This window comes from Andrena cerasifolii, chromosome 8 (assembly GCF_050908995.1).
Source record: "Andrena cerasifolii isolate SP2316 chromosome 8, iyAndCera1_principal, whole genome shotgun sequence".
NCBI lineage: Eukaryota > Metazoa > Arthropoda > Insecta > Hymenoptera > Andrenidae > Andrena > Andrena cerasifolii.
Window position 1 is genome coordinate 4,071,905 of NC_135125.1, and position 22,618 is coordinate 4,094,522.

The following is a 22,618-nucleotide window of genomic DNA, read 5'->3' on the forward strand; positions in this document are numbered from 1 at the left end:
CCGATTCGAAAGTTGCTACTCGCCGGTCCCGAGCTAGCTCCACTTTGCGCGACGGGACTGTACAAAAATGACACGCTACTTGTGGGATGAGCTGTACTAGGTAAGGAAGAAAAAGATGTTGATCTTCCGCCCGGCAGCAGTAGTATCCGGTGTGATATGCAATTTGCTCGATAAGCGTATTCCGTACTCGAAAAGCTAGTGTGTACACATATCCGTACACTACTCGCTGGGGAGCGAGGTGTGAGTCAGCCATACGGCGCCGAGCGTGGCCTCTGATATATCTCACGAGTCACGACAGTATTTCCCACCACTCGATCGGTAGACGCAGACCCAGCCGATCGTAGTCCCGCAACCGTGGCCGTGTATGTGCGCGCGGTGTCTCTCGGTGTTCCTCGCCGCCGTGGCCAGCGGGACCCACGGCTAAACTCTCGCGGCCCGGGAGTAGCGCAACCTCGCTGAACGCTCGCAAGACCGTGGCTGGCTCCTCGTGGCTGCGTGTACATACCCAGCCTCTCTCGTATGCAGAGCGGGCCGACTTGACGCGCGAGTAAAAGATTGCTCCGCCGAGAAGCCTCTGATTCAGTTGTGATAGAGCGCCGCGAGTGATAGAAGTCAGTCGCCACGATGAGCCTGACCGGCAAGCCGCAGCAGAACGGCACCTACGAGTTCGACTACAACAGGAAGCCGAAGGTGAAGACCTTTTGGGAAGCCTTCAGCGACTTCATTCACAACCCCGCCGAGGGCACCTACTTCGGTCACACGGGAAAGAAATGGGGTAATTATTATAGATCACCCTGCAATTTAGAGTAATTAGGATACGGTGGTCTGTTTGCAATGCGTGCGCTCGGTGCTCGGCAACGCGTCGGACGTTTCACGCGGGCACAGGGACCGGGCACTTAAGAGGTAGGCGATCTCCGAAATCGTTGCCCTCTGTGTCATCGGGGTAGGCGTGAAGCGGAGCTGAATGCCTAAATCAAGTACCGAGAATTAGGGCTTCCTTGGCTTTGCTACGTGCCAACCGGATGAGCTTTGCGCCCGCTCTCTTTCTTCTTGAAACTTCGGTCTGTCCTTTCGCGCGTGGAAGAGTGCGGGCTATCTGATTCAGGGTATTAATCGAGGCGCACGTAAGCCCGCGCGGCGAGTAAAAATACGTGCGCGTCTATATTTGCGTGGCGGATTGAAGTAGAATCGTAAGATGACCCTGCCAGGGTTTTGGCAATGGCAAGGATGAAAGAGCGCCGGAAAGAAGAAGCTTAAGGGGGTATACCCGTTTGAACCCTCGGAAAATGTATACATTTTGTGGATTTTTTTACAAGTCAACGGTTTCATGCAGATTTCCCGTTTTTTAACTATATTTACATAGTATTATGAACTACTTATAAAAAAAGTTTCAGTTAAAAAACTATTATTTTTCGGAAGTTACGGATACATGTCCGAAAGTCTCTCGATTTTAGACGGCTAAACGGTGGCCCTAAAAACTCGCGCTACGTTCAACCAATTTACTTCAAATTTTGCATGCAGAATCATAATAAGATTCCGCATCGTCCAACGAAGGCTTTTTTTATTTCGATTCCCCGTTTATTATTTATAAAGGAAAAAGGTGGATTTTTCTCTTAGAAAAATTTAACTTTACCTTTAATCTCTCACCATTTCTTTATTTTTCAAAATTTTCAAAATCGCCTTCGTTGGACGATGTGGAATCTTATTATGATTCTGCATGCAAAATTTGAAGTAAATTGGTTGAACGTAGCGCGAGTTTTTAGGGCCACCGTTTAGCCGTCTAAAATCGAGAGACTTTCGGACATGTATCCGTAACTTCCGAAAAACAATAGTTTTTTAACTGAAACTTTTTTTATAAGTAGTTCATAATACTATGTAAACATAGTTAAAAAACGGGAAATCTGCATCAAACCGTTGACTTGTAAAAAAATCCACAAAATGTATACATTTTCCGAGGGTTCAAACGGGTATACCCCCTTAAGGAGCATTTAAGCGGAGATGATAAAATCCCGGGGTCGAGTTCGACGCCAAATGAGACATCGTCTGAAGACGACAGCGGTTCCTTGTTATCAATAAGAAATTAGGAATTAGATTAATCGAGGTCCATGTTCGTGCGCACGAGCCTAGCTCGTAAACCTCCGATTAGATATTAAACTACACTTAAACTACCACGGTAGTTTGGGTTAAAAGAGACAGTACGGCATCGATAGACGCATCGCTTTGAAACTGAATGTAAATTTTGGCTCAAGTTCAAGATAATTGAACACGTGCCTGCATAACCTTCGGTAGTAACGCCAGTCCCACAGGCTTCGGTAGCACCCAAGCAGTCGCAAACTAATTTTAACCCGCTATGATCCAAAGTTTTTATGAATTCATTTATGTAAATAAACCGATCGATTTTGATGCAATGCACATTGCGTTTTAACATAAAGGTTTATTGTTATAACTTTAACGTTGGAATGACTGATAATTTAATATTCGTAGGTACGTTAATATATGCATTGTGAATCCATGTGGTATGTTACCATGAGGGCACAGTGGGTTGTAGGGGTTTAACCCTTCGTGGTAACACGGGGTGTACCGCACCCCGGGATATTTCTGTAAATTTTTAGACATTAATAATAATATTTAAAAATTTAGTGACTACTTGTTGGCAAGGGAAGAAGAACGTCATTTTCGGGAATTTTTTGTGGAAAATGTGATGTATGTTTCTTAGAACTTTTTCCTTATGTTAGAAGTACATGTATTCAACAACCCTCGGTAATTTTGTTATAGGAAAATATTAAGAAATGAAGGAATAACAGCAGCTCGAGTGGAAGCTGTTTTTATAAAGGCGCTGCGCGGCGAGCAAGATTTCTCCGTCCCGGATCATCTGAAATCAGAAAGTGAAGAAGATTCTGTTAATATATGAGTTTGTCTGTTGCGTGAACGAAGGATTTTTTAAACAAATGATTTCAGACAAAATGGCGACCGTTTAACGTAAAATCATGATTTTTCGATGTCTGAATTGTTGGTTTTTAGTGAATTAACAATAGAGTTTTCATCAAAAACAAACATCCTTCGTTCACGCACTAGATAAACTCGTATACTAACAGAATTTATTTCATTTTTCGATTTCAGATGATCCAGCTCGCATAAATCCTGCTCACCGCTAAAAAAATAGCTTCCGGGAGAGTGGCTGCTATTCGTTCATTTTTTAATATTTTTCTATAACAAAATTCGCCGAGAGTTGCTGATTATATGTACTTATAAAATAAACAAATAGTTGCAAAAGTTATACATCAGATTTTCCACAAAAAATTCCCGAAAATCACTTTCTGTTTCGCCTGCCAACTAGGCATGATCCCTCAACAACTATTTTTTCAAATACAAATTTCAACATATCAAAATTGACATTTCTAGAAAAATACTCTTACAGCATGATTGTATGAGTATTACGAATGTACAATTAGCACTTAAAAGTTAAAAGATTAAAAAATACGAAAATGGTAATTAAAAAATGACGCTGGGGTGCAGTGAGCCCCATGTGACCACAGAGGGTTAAGTAAGAACGCGAGGGGGATGATGGCTCCATTTTATTTTCATCTCTGGTGCTTCCCCTAGCAGTCTCTTTACCGTATTTCAGCTTTAGCATAGCTGAAAATTGAAAATTCTTGAGAACAGGTTATTTCGAATTGAGTTTAATAAATAATTGTTGTTATTTATATGGAAAGTATTACTCGTATTGACAACTATATGACAAAATAATAATAGTAATTAACAGAAGTTAGATAGGAAATTCTATTTAACGTGTAAATTCAATTTTATTGTCTTTTCTGGAATAAATGGCATGCTATCATCATTTTTACGAAGATATAAGATAACGCGGTAATTAGTTTTATCGCTGGCATTGGCAATGAAGATGACAGATGTCCCTCCAAAACATCACACCTATAACCAACGAGAAACAAAGATAAAATTATACTAATATTCAATGCACTTTTGCTAATTATTATTTAGTATAATGAATTGTAGAAATCATTAATAATTAACAGTTTCATTTATGAAATCAAATGGGAAGTACAGGTAATTTATATCTTTCTTTTGTAGGCTTCAGATTTCTTGAAATCACTTCATTTCACAATGAAAAAATACGTTAGTATAATTAAGTTCTGCGTAGTAAATATTTAATTGCAAAAAATAAAGTCATAACCGATGAATAATTAAATAAATGGCGATACTTAAAGATTCTATTAAAAAGAGGAGGTAACTCTGGATCATTTTTAGAAGTGTTCATAAAGCTTGGAAGAATTGCTAAATAAACATGAAAATTTTCTTCTAAACTTAACAATCATTTATATTTATGTGAAACAAAAATTCATGCTATATAGTATATATTCCTGTAGGATAGAATTTATTGTTACCATGTTGTTGCACATCTATTAATAGTAATGATACTTACGAAGCAATGTCGAAGCTGAACCAGTCTCCTAATATGTACAGAGTAATTATTATTCATCGAGAATTGTAGGAAGCTAGTCAAAAAGGTGTAGATTTTCAATCATTAACCTCTATAAGTATTTAACTGAATATGCAGCTAGTGAATGTCCCAATTTCTGCTTATTTAAGAGGGTAACTCGTCATAAGGAAGATGTAAAAAATTTGTTTGTGATCAAAATTTGCAGAATAATTGATTAATTCTCTAATAATAAATCAAGCAATTCAAAAACTATTTAAGGAAAATATTTCAAGATTTAACCATTAGTAATTTGTAATTAAATATATAATCCTCTAAATGTCCGTATTTCTGCTCATGAAAAATAGCGATGTTAAATAATTTAGAATTATTTTCTTGCAAAGTACAAACGTAAATAATATAATAATAAAAAAAATACGAAATGATCAGAAATGGGGACATGAGCAGAAATTGGGGTTCTGAAATTTTGTAGGTTTCTTCTAGACATTCAAATCCAGTCTTTAATCGAAGCATTTGTTTTTCCAATGCATAGTTTTTATTTTATGGATGAAAAGTGAGTATTTCTAGCTAAAAATAAGTGTTTTCATCGATAAAATAAAAACTATGCATTGGAAAAACAAATGCTGCGATTAAAGACTGGATTTGAATGTCTAGAAGAAACCTAAAAAATTTCAAAAAGATTGGTGAAGCAATTTTAGAGAAATCTTGGTCACCGGTGTAAAAACAGCTTCCGGTAAATCAGTTGCAATTTTCCAATAACTCAACATTTTTTTATACCAAAACATAATATAATAACCTGTTAAAGTGTCCCTCATCTGAATACAAAAACCATTGCATAAATATATGCATGTACTTTCGGAAATAAATTCCCAAAGAATCGATTCTTTTTCTACCTCCTGACGGTAGCTAACCCCTTAAAGATCAGAAGCAATTACATGAAAAATTGAACATTTGTGTTTTACTAAAAATCACGGAAAATGCTCTGATGCTCCAATAGAATGTGCTCAACAGTTTAAAGGAACACGAAAAATTTAAAGTATTTCGTTACTTATTTTGTTGGAACGTACTAGTCGTACGCCAGCAGAATTAGTTTATTTAATATCAGCGAATGAAAAATAATTATTTAACCAAAAACGTTTCTCCTTCTCCCATTTTTTATTAATTAGTACATTTTTGTAATAAAACTTTTCACCTTCAAACGCTTTACACTGGATGTAAATATTTATTTTAAATAAATTCATGTAGGTAACTTTATATTGAAATTTCTCAATTTCAAATAAGTTGCATTCTACTTTAAAGAGAAATTGTAGCAGTTCGTATATCCTATAAAGATTGCGTGCTATTATTAATAATAATCATAACATTGGTTTCATTTGAGGAATAAAAGAATATTAATAGTAATTCACCAGTTCGTCTGTCTACAAGTAAATCCAAATTGCAATAATTGCAGTTACAGCTTAGATGTGTAATCTTTAATCTGCTCCTTTTAATATGTAATTGTCAGAATAGTGGTATCTTATGAATTACGTGGATTAAAACACGAACAACTTCGATGACCCCGTACTAGTTCTCGTACTATCTCGGTGATACTCGTTGGTCCATAAACTTATCACTTATCATCTAATCTAGTTCCTTTAAGTGCCTACAACGTTTTTATGAAACAGAATCGATTACCAGAATAGCAGTTAATAACATTCAATGACACAACTTGGATTTCCTTAGAGATCCAGGGCGTTAAAGGAGACTGTAAAATATTTTTAAAAGAATGCCAATAGCAAGAGCGTCGACGGAACATTTTATAGACAGGTTTCAATCACCAGATTTATGCAACTTGCTTTGGAACGACTGATTGGTGAAGATATTCTGTTAATAGTCTACAAATTAAGTTTCATGAGTTTATTAAACTAGTCGAGAAGAGAAAACTCTGAAAGCTTTATAGAATTAGCAAGCCTTAATTGAGGGCTCGGATGCAGTAAGGGGACTAGCGCTCGAAAATGGGGAAAATTATTGTCCAAACGCTAAGAAATATTGGAAAATTAAATGTTGTTAAACTGTATTTTAAGAATGAACTTCGGTAACATTACGAACGAGCGAAAACCTTTGAAAATTGCAGGAACGAATCTTTATGCAATAGTAAAACCCTCTGCAAAATTACAGAAATGTTGATTCGGTAGTTTTTAAATTGTTTAACTTTCAATTTGACACATTGATTGTTATGGGAAAACGCAATAATGAGAAATATAACTGCAAAATTAAGAGTGAAATAACAGGCGAAAGTTTTTGAAATTTTGTGTACAGAAAGATCAAACACTGAACAAAATTATCACAAAAATTCCGGACAATTGATTCGATAGTTTTTTTTTAAAAAATGAAAGAAAATGACACGAAAACTTGGCTTAACGTGTACGTAGAAAGGAAAATTATAGTTTGATTATTTCATTTCTGGTAGTTGCATTTCAGGTACATTCCAAAAAAAGTTTATGGTAAAAGATTAAATATTCAATAAGTTTACAAAATAAAATAAAAAGTAAGAGCGAATTCAACTGAATTTGTGATAAAAATACACCATTGCCATTTCTGACCGGTTTTCATCACAGGAAAAAGCCTTCTTAATATCTTGCAAATTGATTAACTTTTGGCTAAGATTGTCACTGAAATTCACCCTTAAAAAATATAGCGTTGTAAAGCTCGTCACGACACACATTTTTTCTATTTACAGTTTGTTTGTTTGTTTAAAATACAGTTTAACAACATTTAATTTTCCAATTAAAGTTTTCCAGTTCTGTTCTAGTGATTAATGTACCTATATAGTTTAGTTGTGCTTCATTAATTAAATTACTGGTATTAATTACTGTCGTGCACATTTTGTTGTAAGAAGCTACATGAATAACTAACAGCGTTGCTAAGCCAAAGATTAGCAACAACGTTTAAAATGTTTTTTCACACGAATGGATAATTATTAGCATTAATAATTGAGCAAATTTTGACGAATGATGTTTTGTTTTTCGCGGAGCGAATGTTACATAGAAGCTGTAAATAGCTATTTAGAATTCATGGCAGATGCTAAATAGAATACGCTTCGTTGACACGTTTGTGAGGAAAGATGTTTTTACTACCGTCTGAGTATCGAAGTCTGTATTCACGAGGAAAACACGTGTCGTTTGTATGAATACTATTTAACAGAATACGTAACCACAAGTACAACTGTATTAGAGATAGCTTCAGTACCTGCTCGCTTTCCACCTCGTTTATTTGATTTTTACCAAAGAGTTTTGCAATTAAAACTGCAATTACTGTCAGGCACACAATGGTATTAATTTAATGAAAAAGTTTGTTGAGAATAACCGTAAGTGTGATTAACATTCGGACAGTCTCCAGTACATTTAAAAAGAAATAGATACTAATAGCATTTACGCACAGTATGTGACTATCGTTGTGATTATTTTATGGAACTAACTTGCACACATAAGGTCAGAATACAAAAAATCATTCAACAGGGAACTAAAGATTAGATATCAATATTTAATATCGTATTCACGGGAGATATTAAGGAAACAGTGTGCGCATTACTCATAGTAGCTACAAACATCCTATCTGTGATATGATGGTGGCCATAATCTGTTACATAATCAGATACGATAAGAAAAAAAGTAAGAAATCTAACTGATATGACAGGTGCACCAGAATGTAAATGTTTCTGCAGTGTTTATCATTGAAGAAGCTTAATTAATAATTGCTGGTTTAGTATCAAGTAGGGTTGGGACTATTCGAATAATTTAATATTCGAATATTTTACAAGTATTCGAATTCTACGAATGAACTTCGAATATTTACTGATGTATTCGAATAGTATGGTGTGAAGTGGGTCAAAATTAGCTTAGAAGATTTCACCCTGACAAATGAACCTAAAGAACTTGATTTATAATTCACACCATACTATTCGAATACATCAGTATTCGAATACTTAAATATTCTAATAGTATTCGAATACATCAGTATTCGAATACTTAAATATTCTAATAGTATTCGAATACTGATGTATTCGAATACTTAAATATTCTAATAGTATTCGAATACTTGGATATTCGAATACTTAAATATTCCAATAGTATTCGAATACTTGGATATTCGAATACTTAAATATTCCAATAGTATTCGAATACTTGGATATTCTAATACTTAAATATTCCAATAGTATTCGAATACTTGGATATTCGAATACTTAAATATTCCAATAGTATTCGAATACTTGGATATTCGAATAGTATTCGAATACTTGGATATTCGAATAGTATTCGAATACTTGGATATTCGAATAGTATTCGAATACTTGGATATTCGAATAGTATTCGAATACTTGGATATACGAATAGTATTCGAATACTTGGATATTCGAATACTTAAATATTCGAATACTATTCGCATACTTGGATATTCGAATTATATTCGCCAAATAATTGAGAAACTGAAGTATTCGTATATTCGAATACAGAAAAATTCGACAAATAGTCCCAGCCCTAGTATCAAACCCATTGAAAATTTAAATATAACACCGAAAGCATAACATAATGAAAGTTAAGTACAATAACAGTAGTGCTTTTGATGCCCCCAACAATAATGCCAATTAAACAATGCACTGTGGTATCGAAAATAACAGAATAAAAATTATAATTTGAAAAAGTACCTAATTGTTTTATAAGGTAGCATCCCTTGTTTGACGAGCAAAGATGACTTTGGGTTTATATGAGATCAATGTGATATACTTAAATAGCTGGCGCATTGTATCGACTAAAACTTAAAGGTTTTTCATTACATAACGAATCATATAATCCATTCAATAATATCCTGTGTTTGATATATCCGAAAAATTCGTATAAATAATGGTTTACAGCTTTCTTTTTGATAAATAGTCGAGATATTATTTAAGTATTTATCGTACATTTTTAAAGTTCACTAAATCAGTCAATCTCAATTGAAACTAAATGCGCATTCCAATTTCATGTCTTACTGCTTTTCTTTCTGAGTTTATGACTCTTTCCTATCCAAAAGCACACAGTCCCTACATATTATAAAAATTAAATAAGTAATACATTTATTAATAATATTTTTGGCAAAATACAAATAAAGACTAGAATTGTGATTTTCAACTTTTCAAATTTAAATACGTTTTCCCAGAGTACACTGCATTCTTCTTTAAAATTAATTTTAACCCTTCGTTGACACTCTGGGTGTGAGCCACCCATGAGCTGATTTTGACGCTCTGTACCTTCTATATCTAAAATAAATACCTCTTTTCCAAAGCCGACTTACAAACTATTTTCTCTCTGAAAATATTATATCCGAACAATAACTCTGTAGATTTTTAGCTTCTAATATTGGAATTTGTAAAAGTTAAACTTTTTTGAAGATTTTCTCCGTGTTTTTTCGACACATGGTAATCTAGATTTTTTTTACAAAAACTGGAATGAAATTTGAATAAAAAAAACTATTGGAATATATTCTAGAGACCTTAAAATTGACCCATGATTTTTTTCACAACGATTGGATTCTTCAGATAAGAATGGCAGTCGTTCGAAAATCGTTCTGGGTGTGAGCCACCCAGGTGTGTCAAAGTTGGTCGAAAAAAGAGGTGTGTCAACGAAGGGTTAATAATTTTAAACAATTCTGTACATTTTCAGCAGAAATTACCTTTGTAGCATCTATTAATTATAACTCAGAGATTACTTTTCACCTAGACACTACTTCTTCTATTACGTTTTGCATTCTTAATACGATTTGTTCTTCACATTCTTTATACTAGTAACCTTGAGAACGATCTTTATATTTCATATTTATCAGATTTTCCTTGAACGAAAGGGAGAAGGGTAGAGGACGGGATAGGAAGAAAGAATGAGATTTATTGGACCGGAAGTAACTTCTGTCACGGGCTATTGATATTAATGCTCCTAATATCATCTAACATCGTAACAGTAAATCCAACACACTTGTGAAACGTCTTGTAGCACATACACTGTAAATGTCGTTATATCAACTATGCCAAATAACATTACATACTATTTATTTATCACCTACTAAACGAATAATACGCGATGATGCCGCATCCAACCCCTAAAACATATATCATTTTATTATAATCTTAGTAGATAGCAATATATTTTCTAAAAGTTTTTTTCAATTTGAAAAAAAAACCGAACTGAACCGTAAGCGATGAATAAATATGTTTGCGTAATTCTTCATTCCTACGTTATCGCGTATGGATAATTTGCGTTATTATCATAGCTGCATACGTGAAGAAACGGTGCCGAGCGAATGGTTACGCATGAAGAAAAAAAGACTCGGACGAAACTGCGTAGCTTTAAATAGATGGAATTTGAAAACGCAATAAGTAAACTCCCACGAAGTTTTGGTGTCGCTGCATTCTCACGTGGCTCGCGAATGATGAATTGAAACGAACAGGAAAAAATAGGCAGCTGCGCTAACTACTGAAATTACAGCGAATCCATCCGCGAAATACGCAAGTGCAGGATGGTTAGCGGGCGACAGCGAACGTAGAAAATGATTCTTCCTACTCGCGACAAGCAAGAAACAGGCAGGGACGACTAAGTAGGGTCAATACATATGTTTGAGTGACTGAAAAACTGGTTCATCCGGTAATGTTGGTTTTTTACATAGTCCACATATCCCTACAAGTATATCGGTGGTTAATTTCTCGCCGCTGCCATTCGTATTATGTATTTTCGCCCCTCAGGCCCACATTTTGTTTCTCGTACTAGGGTAGGTGCACCGTTTGTGGCCATGCGCATAATTATCTTACTTTTAAACTGCTTGCTGATCGTTATTATGTGGAGAATTTCACATCATGAATGTTTTGTTTAGTATACCGCCAGAAATATAAGGTAATATTTATTGCTTACACGAAATAATATTACATTTTTTAAGAAGTGGCCAAAACTGGTACAATACCTTAAGGGGGAAGACCACTGTAAAAAATCGGAAGAATCGATTTTTTCTTTTTTTACAGTTTGTGAAAGACGTACGTTTTAAGAATGTTCTCTCCAAATTTTATGGAGAAATTCGCAAAATTGACGGAGATATAGTATTTTCCGGGAAACGGTGTCAAGCGCGCTTGACCATTGAACGCGTTTTCCTCAGAGTGACATTTTTCAATCGCGTTGACAGTCTACAGAGAAAACTATACGTCCAATTTACATGAGCTAGGGGATTTATTGTATGGAAAACCCGTCGCTATTACGCGACAAACAGTTTTTTTTTCAATTAACAATCCCCAATTTTGTACCCCGAAACATGATTTTTTTCAGTGGCCCGCCATTTTGTAATTTTCTTACTTTTTTTTATCGTCACGTAATAGAGGTAGGTTTTTAGTTTTTAAATATTTTTGTCATTTTGAATTCGGATTAATCATATGGCCTGGGCACTGTCAACGCGAGAAGCACGATTTTGCCGCAGCGCAAATTTTGACGAAGAGTATATAGGAAACGGATTTGTTACGAGCCGAGGCTGAGGGCAAAGAGACTGGCGGCTGCGAGGCCGAGGATTGAAGTTGTTTGTTTGAGTTTGTTAGTAGCGGACGAACCAGGGGCTGGTATCCCCGGGAGCTACTAGGAAGGTAAGCTTCAGGGTCGAACCGGGGTCTGGTATCCCCGGGAGCCACTAGGAAGGTAAACTTCACGGACGAACCGGGCTCTGGTATCCCCGGCAGCCGCTAAAAAGGTGGAAATCGTGGGCGAACCGGGATCTGGTATCCCCGGGAGCTACTAGGAAGGTAAGCTTGGCGGACGAACCAGGCTCTGGTATTCCCGGGAGCCACTAGGAAGGTAAGCTTCACGGACGAACCAGGGTCTGGTATCCCCGGGAGCCACTAGGAAGGTAAGCTTCACGGTCGAACCGGGGTCTGGTATCCCCGGGAGCCACTAGGAAGGTAAGCTTCGCGGACGAACCAGGCTCTGGTATTCCCGGGAGCCACTAGGAAGGTAAACTTCACGGACGAACCGGGCTCTGGTATCCCCAGGAGCCGCTAGAAAGGTGGAAATCGTGGACGAACCGAGGTCTGGTATCTCCGGGAGCCACTAGGAATGTTAGTTTAGCCTCGTAACGTTATAATGTGATACACCTTGAGCGGTAAAGGAGTATCCATGTGGGTTTATTTCCTCGAAGAGGAAATTCAGATGATGATTGATTCAAATAAAAGAACTCTGAATTAGAAATAACTAATTATATTCTATAAGCGCAGTCTTTTACAGTTGTTTCAGTGTTTGTTTGTCGCGGTACCTACTTAGGTCCACCTCTCGGTTCTAACGCACTGAGAAATGCGGGGTCTCAGAGAGTTTAATGATTACAACACCTATCAGCAACTCTTTTGTCTAAAGGTACTAAACTTGAAATGAGCCCGCGACTGTGGATTCTTGGCCCTTTTTATACGGCGAAATTCGGCTAGAAAGTAGTGAGGACATGAGTGCCTTCATTGAATATTAGGTTTTCTGGGAAAACTCGGTTGCATCACACCACTGCAGGAAACGGTGACCTCGCCGGGTCACGTGCATTCCGGACACCCGAAAGGGTTGAAAAGTCAAAGATAGATCTCCGCACGTAACAGATTTATGAATTTGATTGAAAAAAAACTTTTACTCTTCGATAAATATGTACATATTAACTATACTAAACAATACATTGATTTTCTTGCGTTGGTTTGGTTGAAAAAAATTCCTGAAAACACCCTTACTTTTCAGATCATTACAGTGATCTCCCTCCTTAAGGTGGCCACAAATGGTGCATCTACCCTACCTACTACACTTGGCCCGTTTGTAGTAAACTACCTCTTCATTTTCCCCCCAAAAAATGGGCCCCTCAGAACGTTTGCCACCTGGGCCTTTCTTCTGAAATCCGCCACTGAGTTTTCCTAAGGGTTTTTCATATCGTTAATCACGACTCCGAGGTTAGATTATCGAAATTATACATGGAAACAGTGTTGCCAATCTAAACAACCCTAAATGAGTAACAATAGTTACATTCGTGTATAAAACTTCCACTTGGCGTTACCCAGAGCTGAAGACGTGGGCGTACACACATACATACTTCTCAAGCGCGCACACATTCATGTATATGCATATGCACATTAAATAGTTGTCTACCTTGGGCCACTATAGTGGCCACCTCGGCCCTGTAAATGTTAATTCGATGGCTGTTCAATTGGTTCTGTGTTTTTAGTAACTTTCCACGTGTTTATAGATGCAATGAATGTATATTGCCATCGTGGTGATAAAGTAACCAGGATTGCACTTATCGTAGAGGTGTATTATGCACACTTGAGGGCCCCATTGGAAAACAGGCGCATGCCATCGTTTTATGATTTTATTAGTGGTGGAATTATACTACATTGTTGATAATTTATGCCTATGTGCTTCTTTTCCACTGAGCCACCCCACTTCTTTACAAGTTTACAGCTCCGTCAGCTGCTCCTCCACACACTGTTGCAACCATGAAGCTCGATAGTATAATCACTTGCTTCATAAACAAAAGTCTCCACCATGTTGAGATTAAAATATCGCATGATATGACTCTTCCGGTTAATTCTACAAAAGGAGTTGGAAGCTACACATTTTTTTATCATCAAATACTTTAGTTTAAAAAAGGATGCTAGGTTGAAAAGTATTAGGGTAAAGGTCCCAGTAGCTGATCAGTGGTTGACAACTTTTCAGAAAAACGTGAAAAATAAGGTTTTTAGAAATGCAACTATCTCTTCTCAACAGCGCGCCGCGGCTCCTAATACCCACAGTTCACCACTTCTAAAACCCTTATTTTTCACGTTTCTCTGAAAAGTTGTCAACTACTGATATATGGTCAACTAGTGGTACCTTTACCACTAAGTATTGCTTGGTGCTTTTTCATGAATATTCTGTGGAAACGTGATACATTGACTATAATTTATTTAGGGTATTTTGTTTTATCCGGTGCGTGGAGGTTTTGTGCGTACGACCCTTAACATGTTGACAATGTCGGACGGGGTTACTTGACTAAGCATAGGAATACCACTAAAAATTGCACTTTTTATCCTCAAGATGCAGTGGAGGCAAAGAGTTTGGCTGCTCAAATCCACTTCCCCCACCACAAATCCCTCCAAACTCACCCCTACCAGTTTTACACCCTATCTTCTCTTCAAACTCTCAGGCCTTCCAAATAGACTATAACAAACAAGCAGAAAATAATTACAGTATCTAACACCATGATACTTAATAATAAAAAAAAAAAAATAACAGTGTGAAGGAGTAAAAAAAATAAAAAAAATTTGTTGGCCGTAGGATATTTATGTACGCCTTTCGCATACTATATTGATGGAATTGGCTGCGTATATATACGCCTTTCGTATATATTGATGGAACTGTGACAGCGCATATATACGCCTTTCGCGGGCAAAGGGTTAAAACTGAAAAGTAAATGTCAAGTCAACTAACCCCACAGTTGGGGTTTGTTGACTTATTCGTCTCACTACTACAAATGTAATAAAAACTACGACCTAGACTCAATTAAAGCAATTTTAAAAAATTAAGCCTGTATACCTAATGAAATTTTGGTGTGCAACAAGTCAACAAAATACCAGTGGTCTATTTATAAAAATTAGAAATGTTAAAAATTAGTCAACTAGCCCCGGTCTCCCCTACAGACGAAGTATCGATGTGATCATATTTTCGAAAATTCAAATATCATCGAGGATTGTAAATTGTGCTATTCTAGCCTTAAGCGCACTAATCCAATTTCGAAAGTAATCTCCATTCTTGCAAGCAATTATTATGATAATATCATTTATATAATAAAACCACTTAGAAATAAATGAACAAAAATTGTTCAACACTGTGAGAAGAGGTTGCCTTAAAATATTCAAATTGCAATCTAGCTAAATTCTATTTTAATATATTTGTTCTTTATAAATAACATCTTCCAATATTTTATTATGAACAATAAAAATTATAGCTTGTAGATCTGATAACTCTGGATCTATATCTGTGTACCTATATATCTATATATTGTAAAACAACTGATTTTTATCATTGGATACTATTTTGTTTTGGATTCTTATCGGGAACGAATATTCGGTTGAAAGGTATTCGCGATAAAGAAGTAGAAACGAGTGGCTATCAAAGCTTACGCTACTCTTGAGGAAGGGACTATATTTAGATCGGGCTTTGGCGCGGTGCCGAGGCTTTAAATATTTTCCGTTCAACGATCGGAATGATGAAAATTTTGTATCATATCTACTTTTCCATGAACAGTGATTAGAGAATGTTCCAAGCAAATCTACATAGTATTATAAACGTACGAGAATTTGTAGGGACTCTCGCAACGAAGAAAAATGCATTTCTAATACATAAGCATCATATAATCATTTCAAATTAGTTTAAGCTTACAATACTATCAAACGATTTCATTGATATTTATTCTTCACTCTGCTTCTTTTTAGCTATCACTGGAGCTTTCTACGCAGTCTTCTTTTCCGTATTGGCTCTGTTCTTTGCCGTCTGCATGAAAGGACTGTTAGCCACGATAAATTATGACAAGCCAAGATGGATTCTGGAGGAGAGTTTAATAGGAACCAATCCAGGTATATTTATACATTACATTATACATCTGAAAATGTTATTCAGGAATGTTGGTAGGAACCAAGACTAAAGTAATCGTTCTCTTCTGTATCGCGCTGGCCTCTCTCTTCTATCTTGATTTAGCCAACGTTGTATACAGGATATTCCGCAATAAGTGGCACAGGTATGAGGAAAACATCAAATGCGAAGGCAAATAAAAAATGTAGAATAAGATTATTTTATGGCAACCCTCGTTTTCGAGAAAATGGGATCTTAAAATTCTTCTGGTACGCCTACACTGTACTAAAAATAATAAAATATAACAATCAATATGGTACAATTGCAGATGAAATAAATGAACAATTAAAACAAAATAGTAGAATAATAAGCTTTTTGAAAAAGACGCTTTGTTCTCGGGAAAGTCGGTTTTTAAACTCTTATTTCATTAATAATTGCTTCTATGTTCGTAACTGAGTTTCCAAAAAAAAAAACGAACACCCGTTTGAAAAAAGATAACTTTATAATTTCAATGTATTTATGCACAATAGTGCACTAATTAAATTATTAACGGGGACACATATTAAGCAAGTATTCAAACTGTATTTCCTTGAAAACGAAAGCGCACAGAAAATAGTTTCACTTTGCATTTCCGATTTGCTTGCGCACGGTGAGTCACCTCCTTCCTGCTACTATCCGTTGCACGACACCGTGTATACTATAATACTTGACTCGGAAGATCAGAGGTAGGTACGCGGAAAACAGGAATTATAATTCTATTTCTGTCGTTCTCCAATAAAAAAAATAACAATTATTGATTCCTTATCTCGATTAAAGAATTCATGTTAATTTGCATAACTTGCTACTTTTTCTGTTCAATTTATCACATTTGTCAAAATTTGACTTTTTTCGGACTTGTAACATTCAATAGCCGTTTCTTATAGGTTTTCGGGCGTTGAAAACGAATTCGCAAACCGTTTTTCGCCATCACCCTCAGTTTTTGAGAAATTTGATTTTGAAAAAACTGCAAATTTTCAATTTTGAATATTTTTTGTGTCGAAACAGTAATAGTTATTCGTTTATATCCCGAATACAACGATATACGTTATTAGTCTATTATAGACATTTAAAAATGTTTAAACAACAATCAAAGAGAAAAGAATCCTCGAAATGCACCTATTTTTACAGATATCTTTCAATTTATTTCCAAAACTGAGGGTCTAGGAGAAAATCTGACTACTCCACGCGATGCAGCAGACATTTTTCCTTCGGAAAGCATCAACAGAAGTGGTAAGTCACGTTTTGTTTTCAATACAGAAGCGAAATAGTTTGGCAAAACGTGCGGCGCCGACAGTGGTACTCACGCGCGTTAAGCGATTGTGTTACGCCGAGCGGCAGTGGATCGCACGCCGCCGTTGACTACCACTGCCGACGGCGCACGTTTTGCCAAACTATTTCGTTTCTGTATTGAAAACTAAACGTGACTTACGACTTCTGTTGATGCTTTCCGAAGGAAAAATGTCTGCTGCATCGCGTGGAGTAGTCAGATTTCCTTCTAGACCCTTAGTTTTGGAAATAAACTGAAAAATATCTGCAAAAATAGGTGCATTTCGGGTGTCCCTTTTCCCTTTGATCGTTGTTTAAACATATTTAAATGTTTATAATTCAATAACAACTGATATCGTTGTGTTTGGGAGGGTTCATAGAATAACTATTACTGTTTCGACACAAAAAATGTTCAAAATTGAAAATTTGCAGTTTTTTCAAAATCGAATTTTTCAAAAACTGAGAGGGATGGCGACAAACGGTTTGCGGATTCGTTTTCAGCGCCCGAAAACCTATAAGAAACGGCTATTGAATGTTACAAGTCCAGGTGGCTGTGGAACTGTACTCTTTGCCCAGACTAAAAAGCTTGGCAGGTCAATGCAGTTAAACAGCAGATTTGTGAACTTTAAACTATTGGCGTGAAGAAATTGAAACGCCAGCTTTTGTATTCGAGTCTGTGGATCGCGCCAAGGAGTTACATAGACCAGGCGGGTTAAAAATACACTTGGTCGAGAAATGTGTGAAAATAGCATGAAAATCGCGATTTTGCTTATAACTAATCGACAATCGCGTAAACGAAACTCCCCCCGTTTATGCGAATACATTTTCCGTTCATCTCTTTTCTGCTCGCGAACCTAATATGTTACATAACTTCGATAAAAAAAACATTTGCTTAAAATTACAAAGTCTGCGTTTTATAAAAATTAGAATTTCGAATCACAAAATTCGTGCAGTTGACCAAGTGGGTACCTAGGGCCTTTGTGAATCGTATAGAAATTTATCAATTATCGATTCAAAATAGTGCCACACATTTTATTACTGTTTATTAATTACGGAACGATGTTGCGCGTTTGCAGGTCTAGGATTCCGGCCGATCTCCAACAACACTGACGAAAGGTCATTAATTTGGTACAGTTCATCAGACCCTGCATCGGTGCAAAAGTGGACTGGCCTGTTAGATAAATTTTTAGAAGGTAAATCGTAACAGTATTTACATTAATTTCGTGCAATCTACCCTAAGAGTATACAAACTTATGCTCTTAATTTCGATATAGGATACAACTAAACAATAAGCATCGCTGTTGTTTTACAAGTCCCATTACCTATCACGTTCCTTCGAAAAATAAACAAAAATTTTGATTTTCAGTTTCTAACAATTCTCAGGCGTTTCATCAGCCGGGACCTATTGTCTAGTTTTACATTGTTGATTTTTTGCAGAGTACGTCAACTCGTCGGTCTTACCGAATGCCGGTAGAAATCAACAGATTTGCAATCACAATACGCCAGTGAAGCCTGGACACGTTTGCGCGGTTGAGGTCAACAACTGGGGACCTTGTTCGCCTTATCAACAATATGGTTTCAATAATTCAGCACCGTGCGTTTTTCTTAAATTAAACAGGGTACGTTGACGATAACTAATTTTATAGACATTCAATTTTTACTAATGGTAGTCTCATGAATGGTACTAATTTTGGCATTCATCATGAAAAGATGGAGAAGCACGAGAAACTTAATTACACCTATTAAAAAACGCTGATTCATTTGTAGTATAAATTAATATACAATTATTCAATTTACAGATATACGGTTGGGTACCAGAATATTACAATGACACGAGAAATTTGCCGAGCGATATGCCAGCGAGCCTTGTTCAACATATCAAGTCTGTCAACAGTTCATGGGTTAGTTAGTCGGTCAGTTAAATGCGCCAGTCGGTATTTTAAATCACCAGCAAGTTAAACCAATACTAGTTTCATAATTCCTCGTTAGCATAATAAATATATCTGCCATCTTCTGATTCAATTTATCTGGTTGAATTCACGTTCTGTGATACAAATTGCAAGAAAAATTTTATACTAGCTTCAACACGAAAAAGTATGTTACCCAACTCCCCGGGTTTGTCTCTCTTCTTTTTTCGATTTATCGTGTCCCTTTTTACTTGAATTGCAGCTAAATACCGTGTGGGTATCTTGCAAAGGTGACAATCCTCACGATATCGAAAATATTGGTGAGCTGAAGTATTACCCTGAGCAGCAGGGGTTTTCGGGTTATTATTACCCTTTCAAAAATATTCCCGGTTACCTAAGCCCGATCATTGCTGTGCAATTCCTTCGGCCAGCAAGTAAGTTCATTGTGATTTCATAAAATTTCCGTGTCGTTTTAAAAATAACTTCTCGCCTTAATGATTTACCGTTCAAAATCGTGACACTTTATCAACCCAGGGGTACCAATTAGCACGTTCAGTAAGCCGACCGTTACCCAACGTAGGCGCCATTTGGCGCCCTTAGTACCATTTCTCCCATTTGCTGAAAATGGCCTGATAATAAGCCACTGTTCTTTATACAAGGGCCCAATTGTTAAAGCGTCAAGATAGCTTCAACATTAAACGAGTAACGGCCAATTTGAATAATGGTAGGCTCACAGATAGATTAAAAATTATTCTGATATTTCTGAAACTGTTATATATAAAGGTAGGAAATATCGCATCACTGTTTCCATTACACTGTCCAACAGGCATTTTGGTCTGCAACATTCAATAGCCGTTTCTTATAGATTTTTGTGCGCTGAAAACGAAACCGCAAACCCTTTGTCGCCATCACCCTCAGTTTTTGAGAAATTCGATTTTGAAAAAACTGCAAATTTTCAATTTTGAACATTTTTTGTGTTGAAACAGTAATAGTTATTCTATGAACTCTCCCAAACACAACGATATCAGTTGTTATTGAATTATAAACATTTAAATATGTTTAAACAACGATTAAAGGGAAAAGGGACACCCGAAATGCACCTATTTTTGCAGATATTTTTCAGTTTATTTCCAAAACTCGAGGTCCAGGAGAAAATCTGACTAGTCCACGGGATGCAGCAGACATTTTTCCTTCGGAAAGCATCAACAGAAGTCGTAAGTCACGTTTAGTTTTCAATACAGAAACGAAATAGTTTAGCAAAACGTGCGCCGTCGGCAGTGGTAGTCAACGGCGGCGTGCGATCCACTGCCGCTCAGCGTAACACAATCGCTTAACGCGCGTGAGTACCACTGACGGCGCCGCACGTTTTGCCAAACTATTTCGTTTCTGTATTGAAAACTAAACGTGACTTACGACTTCTGTTGATGCTTCCCGAAGGAAAAATGTCTGCTGCATCTCGTGGAGTAGTCAGATTTTCTCCTGGACCCCGAGTTTTGGAAATAAACTGAAAAATATCTGCAAAAGTAGGTGCATTTCGGGTGTCCCTTTTCCCTTCGATCGTTGTTTAAACATATTTAAATGTTTATAATTCAATAACAACTGATATCGTTGTGTTCGCGAGAGTTTATAGAATAATTTTACGGAACAAGCGACCGAATAACTATTACTGTTTGAACACAAAAGATGTTCAAAGTTGAAAATTTGTATTTTTTTTAAAAAATCGAATTTCTCGAAAATTGAGGGTGATGGCGACAAACGGTTTACGGATTCGTTTTCAGCGCACAAAAATCTATAAGAAACGGCTAGTGAATGTTACAGAACAGAAAAAAAGTTAAATTTTCTTGAACAGTGTTATTGGTAAATGCACTTAATAATACACAGCAGTTGAGACCAGTAAAACCCAGTGCATTGTGAGACTATGCCAGTCATTGGAAGGTATCATCGATCAAACACCTCTGAGATTACGCATACGTAATCTTCTTTCACATTGCATTGGGTTTCATTAATCACAATTACCTTTACGAACAAGCAACAAAAAGCGAAAAGAATATATTTATATAGATCTTAATATAATCTTAACGGTACCAATGTTCAACAGGGTTATTGTCCTACACTAAAAATTGTTTATTTCCCATGTTGACAAAGAGTCTACTATCTTAAGTTATTGACATTGCGACACGGAAAAGAGACACTTTTCATCTGCAGAGGATATAGTTTAATTAATGATATTTTAATTGCTTTCTAGGGAACAGAATAATCAATGTCGAGTGTCGAGCATGGGCGAAAAACATAATATACAAACCGAGCAAAAAGGAGAAGATGGGATCGGTACACTTCGAGCTTATGGTCGATGAATGACCATTTTATTTATTTAAGAGAAAAGCAATAAGATCTCTGCGTTAGATGCAACATCATCCGCTTAGGAGACACCTGCCAGGGAAGATGTTGGGATACCGTTAAACTAGGGAAACCGCTCAAGATTCAGGTCTATGATGGGAAGAAGAAAGAAGGATAGATAAGCTTGAATCTTTAACCTTAGTCCGTGATCAAGAAACATTTATCTGCAGTAAGGAGAAATTTAAATACTAGCCAGGACTAGTGTTATGAAAAATGCGATAGGCGTGTAAGCAGCTAGCGGAGCTAGCTAGTAAGTAGCTTGTAAGTACTCGTACATCTGTTTCGATTCAGCAATTGTGCTTATGTCCACCGTGCACCGACGAATATAGCTGCAAAAATGAAATAATCATTAATTATTCGCACTTATCAAGGCTACGGGAAATGAAAATAGTTAAAACTGTTTATACTTCTGCCCTCTTTAGTTAAAATGTCCTATCTAACATTTTGAAACAGCCGAGGAAACTTTCCTTCATTCAAATTAAAACATGTTGCCATTATTTCGTAGCAGCCTAATATAATTTTTTTTAAAAGATGTACCGGTAGGTGATGTGTTATTAACGTACCAATTAATTAATTGTTTTAGATAGAATATTATAACTATTTGGAAAGAAGTTAGGTTAAATACATTAGACTGTTTATAAATCTTTACAAAGCACGTAGAGTTTTCTAACTTTGCTTAAAAGGTAAAAGACGTGTGGAACTTGAAATATTTCAACATATCTCAAAAAATGCAAAAATGCTAGATAGGACAGTTTAACTCAGGAGGGCAGACTTAGAAACAAAAGGAACAAATACATCTAACTGTACTTATTATGTAAATGAACGTTTCAAACAGTTTTCAAGATGTTTCCCTCACAATGTTAACTGGAGGCAAATAATCGCTCGTCTATCTGTGTATTTCAAGTGTGCAAATAACGTTGAGTTATTTATTTGTAACAAAGGTT

The 22,618-nt window shown here is 36.3% G+C and overlaps 1 protein-coding gene and 1 long non-coding RNA gene across 2 annotated transcripts; one reads left to right on the top strand and one right to left on the bottom strand.

The window, feature by feature from the left end:
* The first annotated feature begins 308 nt into the window (after positions 1 to 308).
* On the top strand, positions 309 to 22,083 carry LOC143372244 (sodium/potassium-transporting ATPase subunit beta-2-like). The gene is made up of 7 exons (XM_076818297.1): positions 309 to 775; positions 15,930 to 16,070; positions 18,447 to 18,563; positions 18,808 to 18,989; positions 19,170 to 19,271; positions 19,540 to 19,711; positions 21,523 to 22,083. Exons 1-7 carry the CDS (start codon positions 625 to 627, stop codon positions 21,633 to 21,635), a joined length of 978 nt encoding a protein of 325 aa, XP_076674412.1. The 5' UTR covers positions 309 to 624; the 3' UTR covers positions 21,636 to 22,083.
* On the bottom strand, positions 21,959 to 22,614 carry LOC143372275 (uncharacterized). The gene is made up of 2 exons (XR_013086251.1): positions 22,447 to 22,614; positions 21,959 to 22,080 (listed from the first exon to the last, which is right to left on the bottom strand). It is a non-coding gene; the product is annotated as an uncharacterized LOC143372275 (long non-coding RNA).
* Between the last annotated feature and the right edge of the window lie 4 nt (positions 22,615 to 22,618).

Coding starts and splice junctions, on each gene's coding strand:
- LOC143372244 (XM_076818297.1), top strand. CDS start 625: ATGAGCCTGACCGGCAAGCCGCAGCAGAACGGCACCTACGAGTTCGAC. Junction 16,071..18,446: donor TTTAATAGGAACCAATCCAG/GTATATTTATAC, acceptor GCGCGTTTGCAG/GTCTAGGATTCCGGCCGATC. Junction 18,990..19,169: donor TTTTTCTTAAATTAAACAGG/GTACGTTGACGA, acceptor TTCAATTTACAG/ATATACGGTTGGGTACCAGA.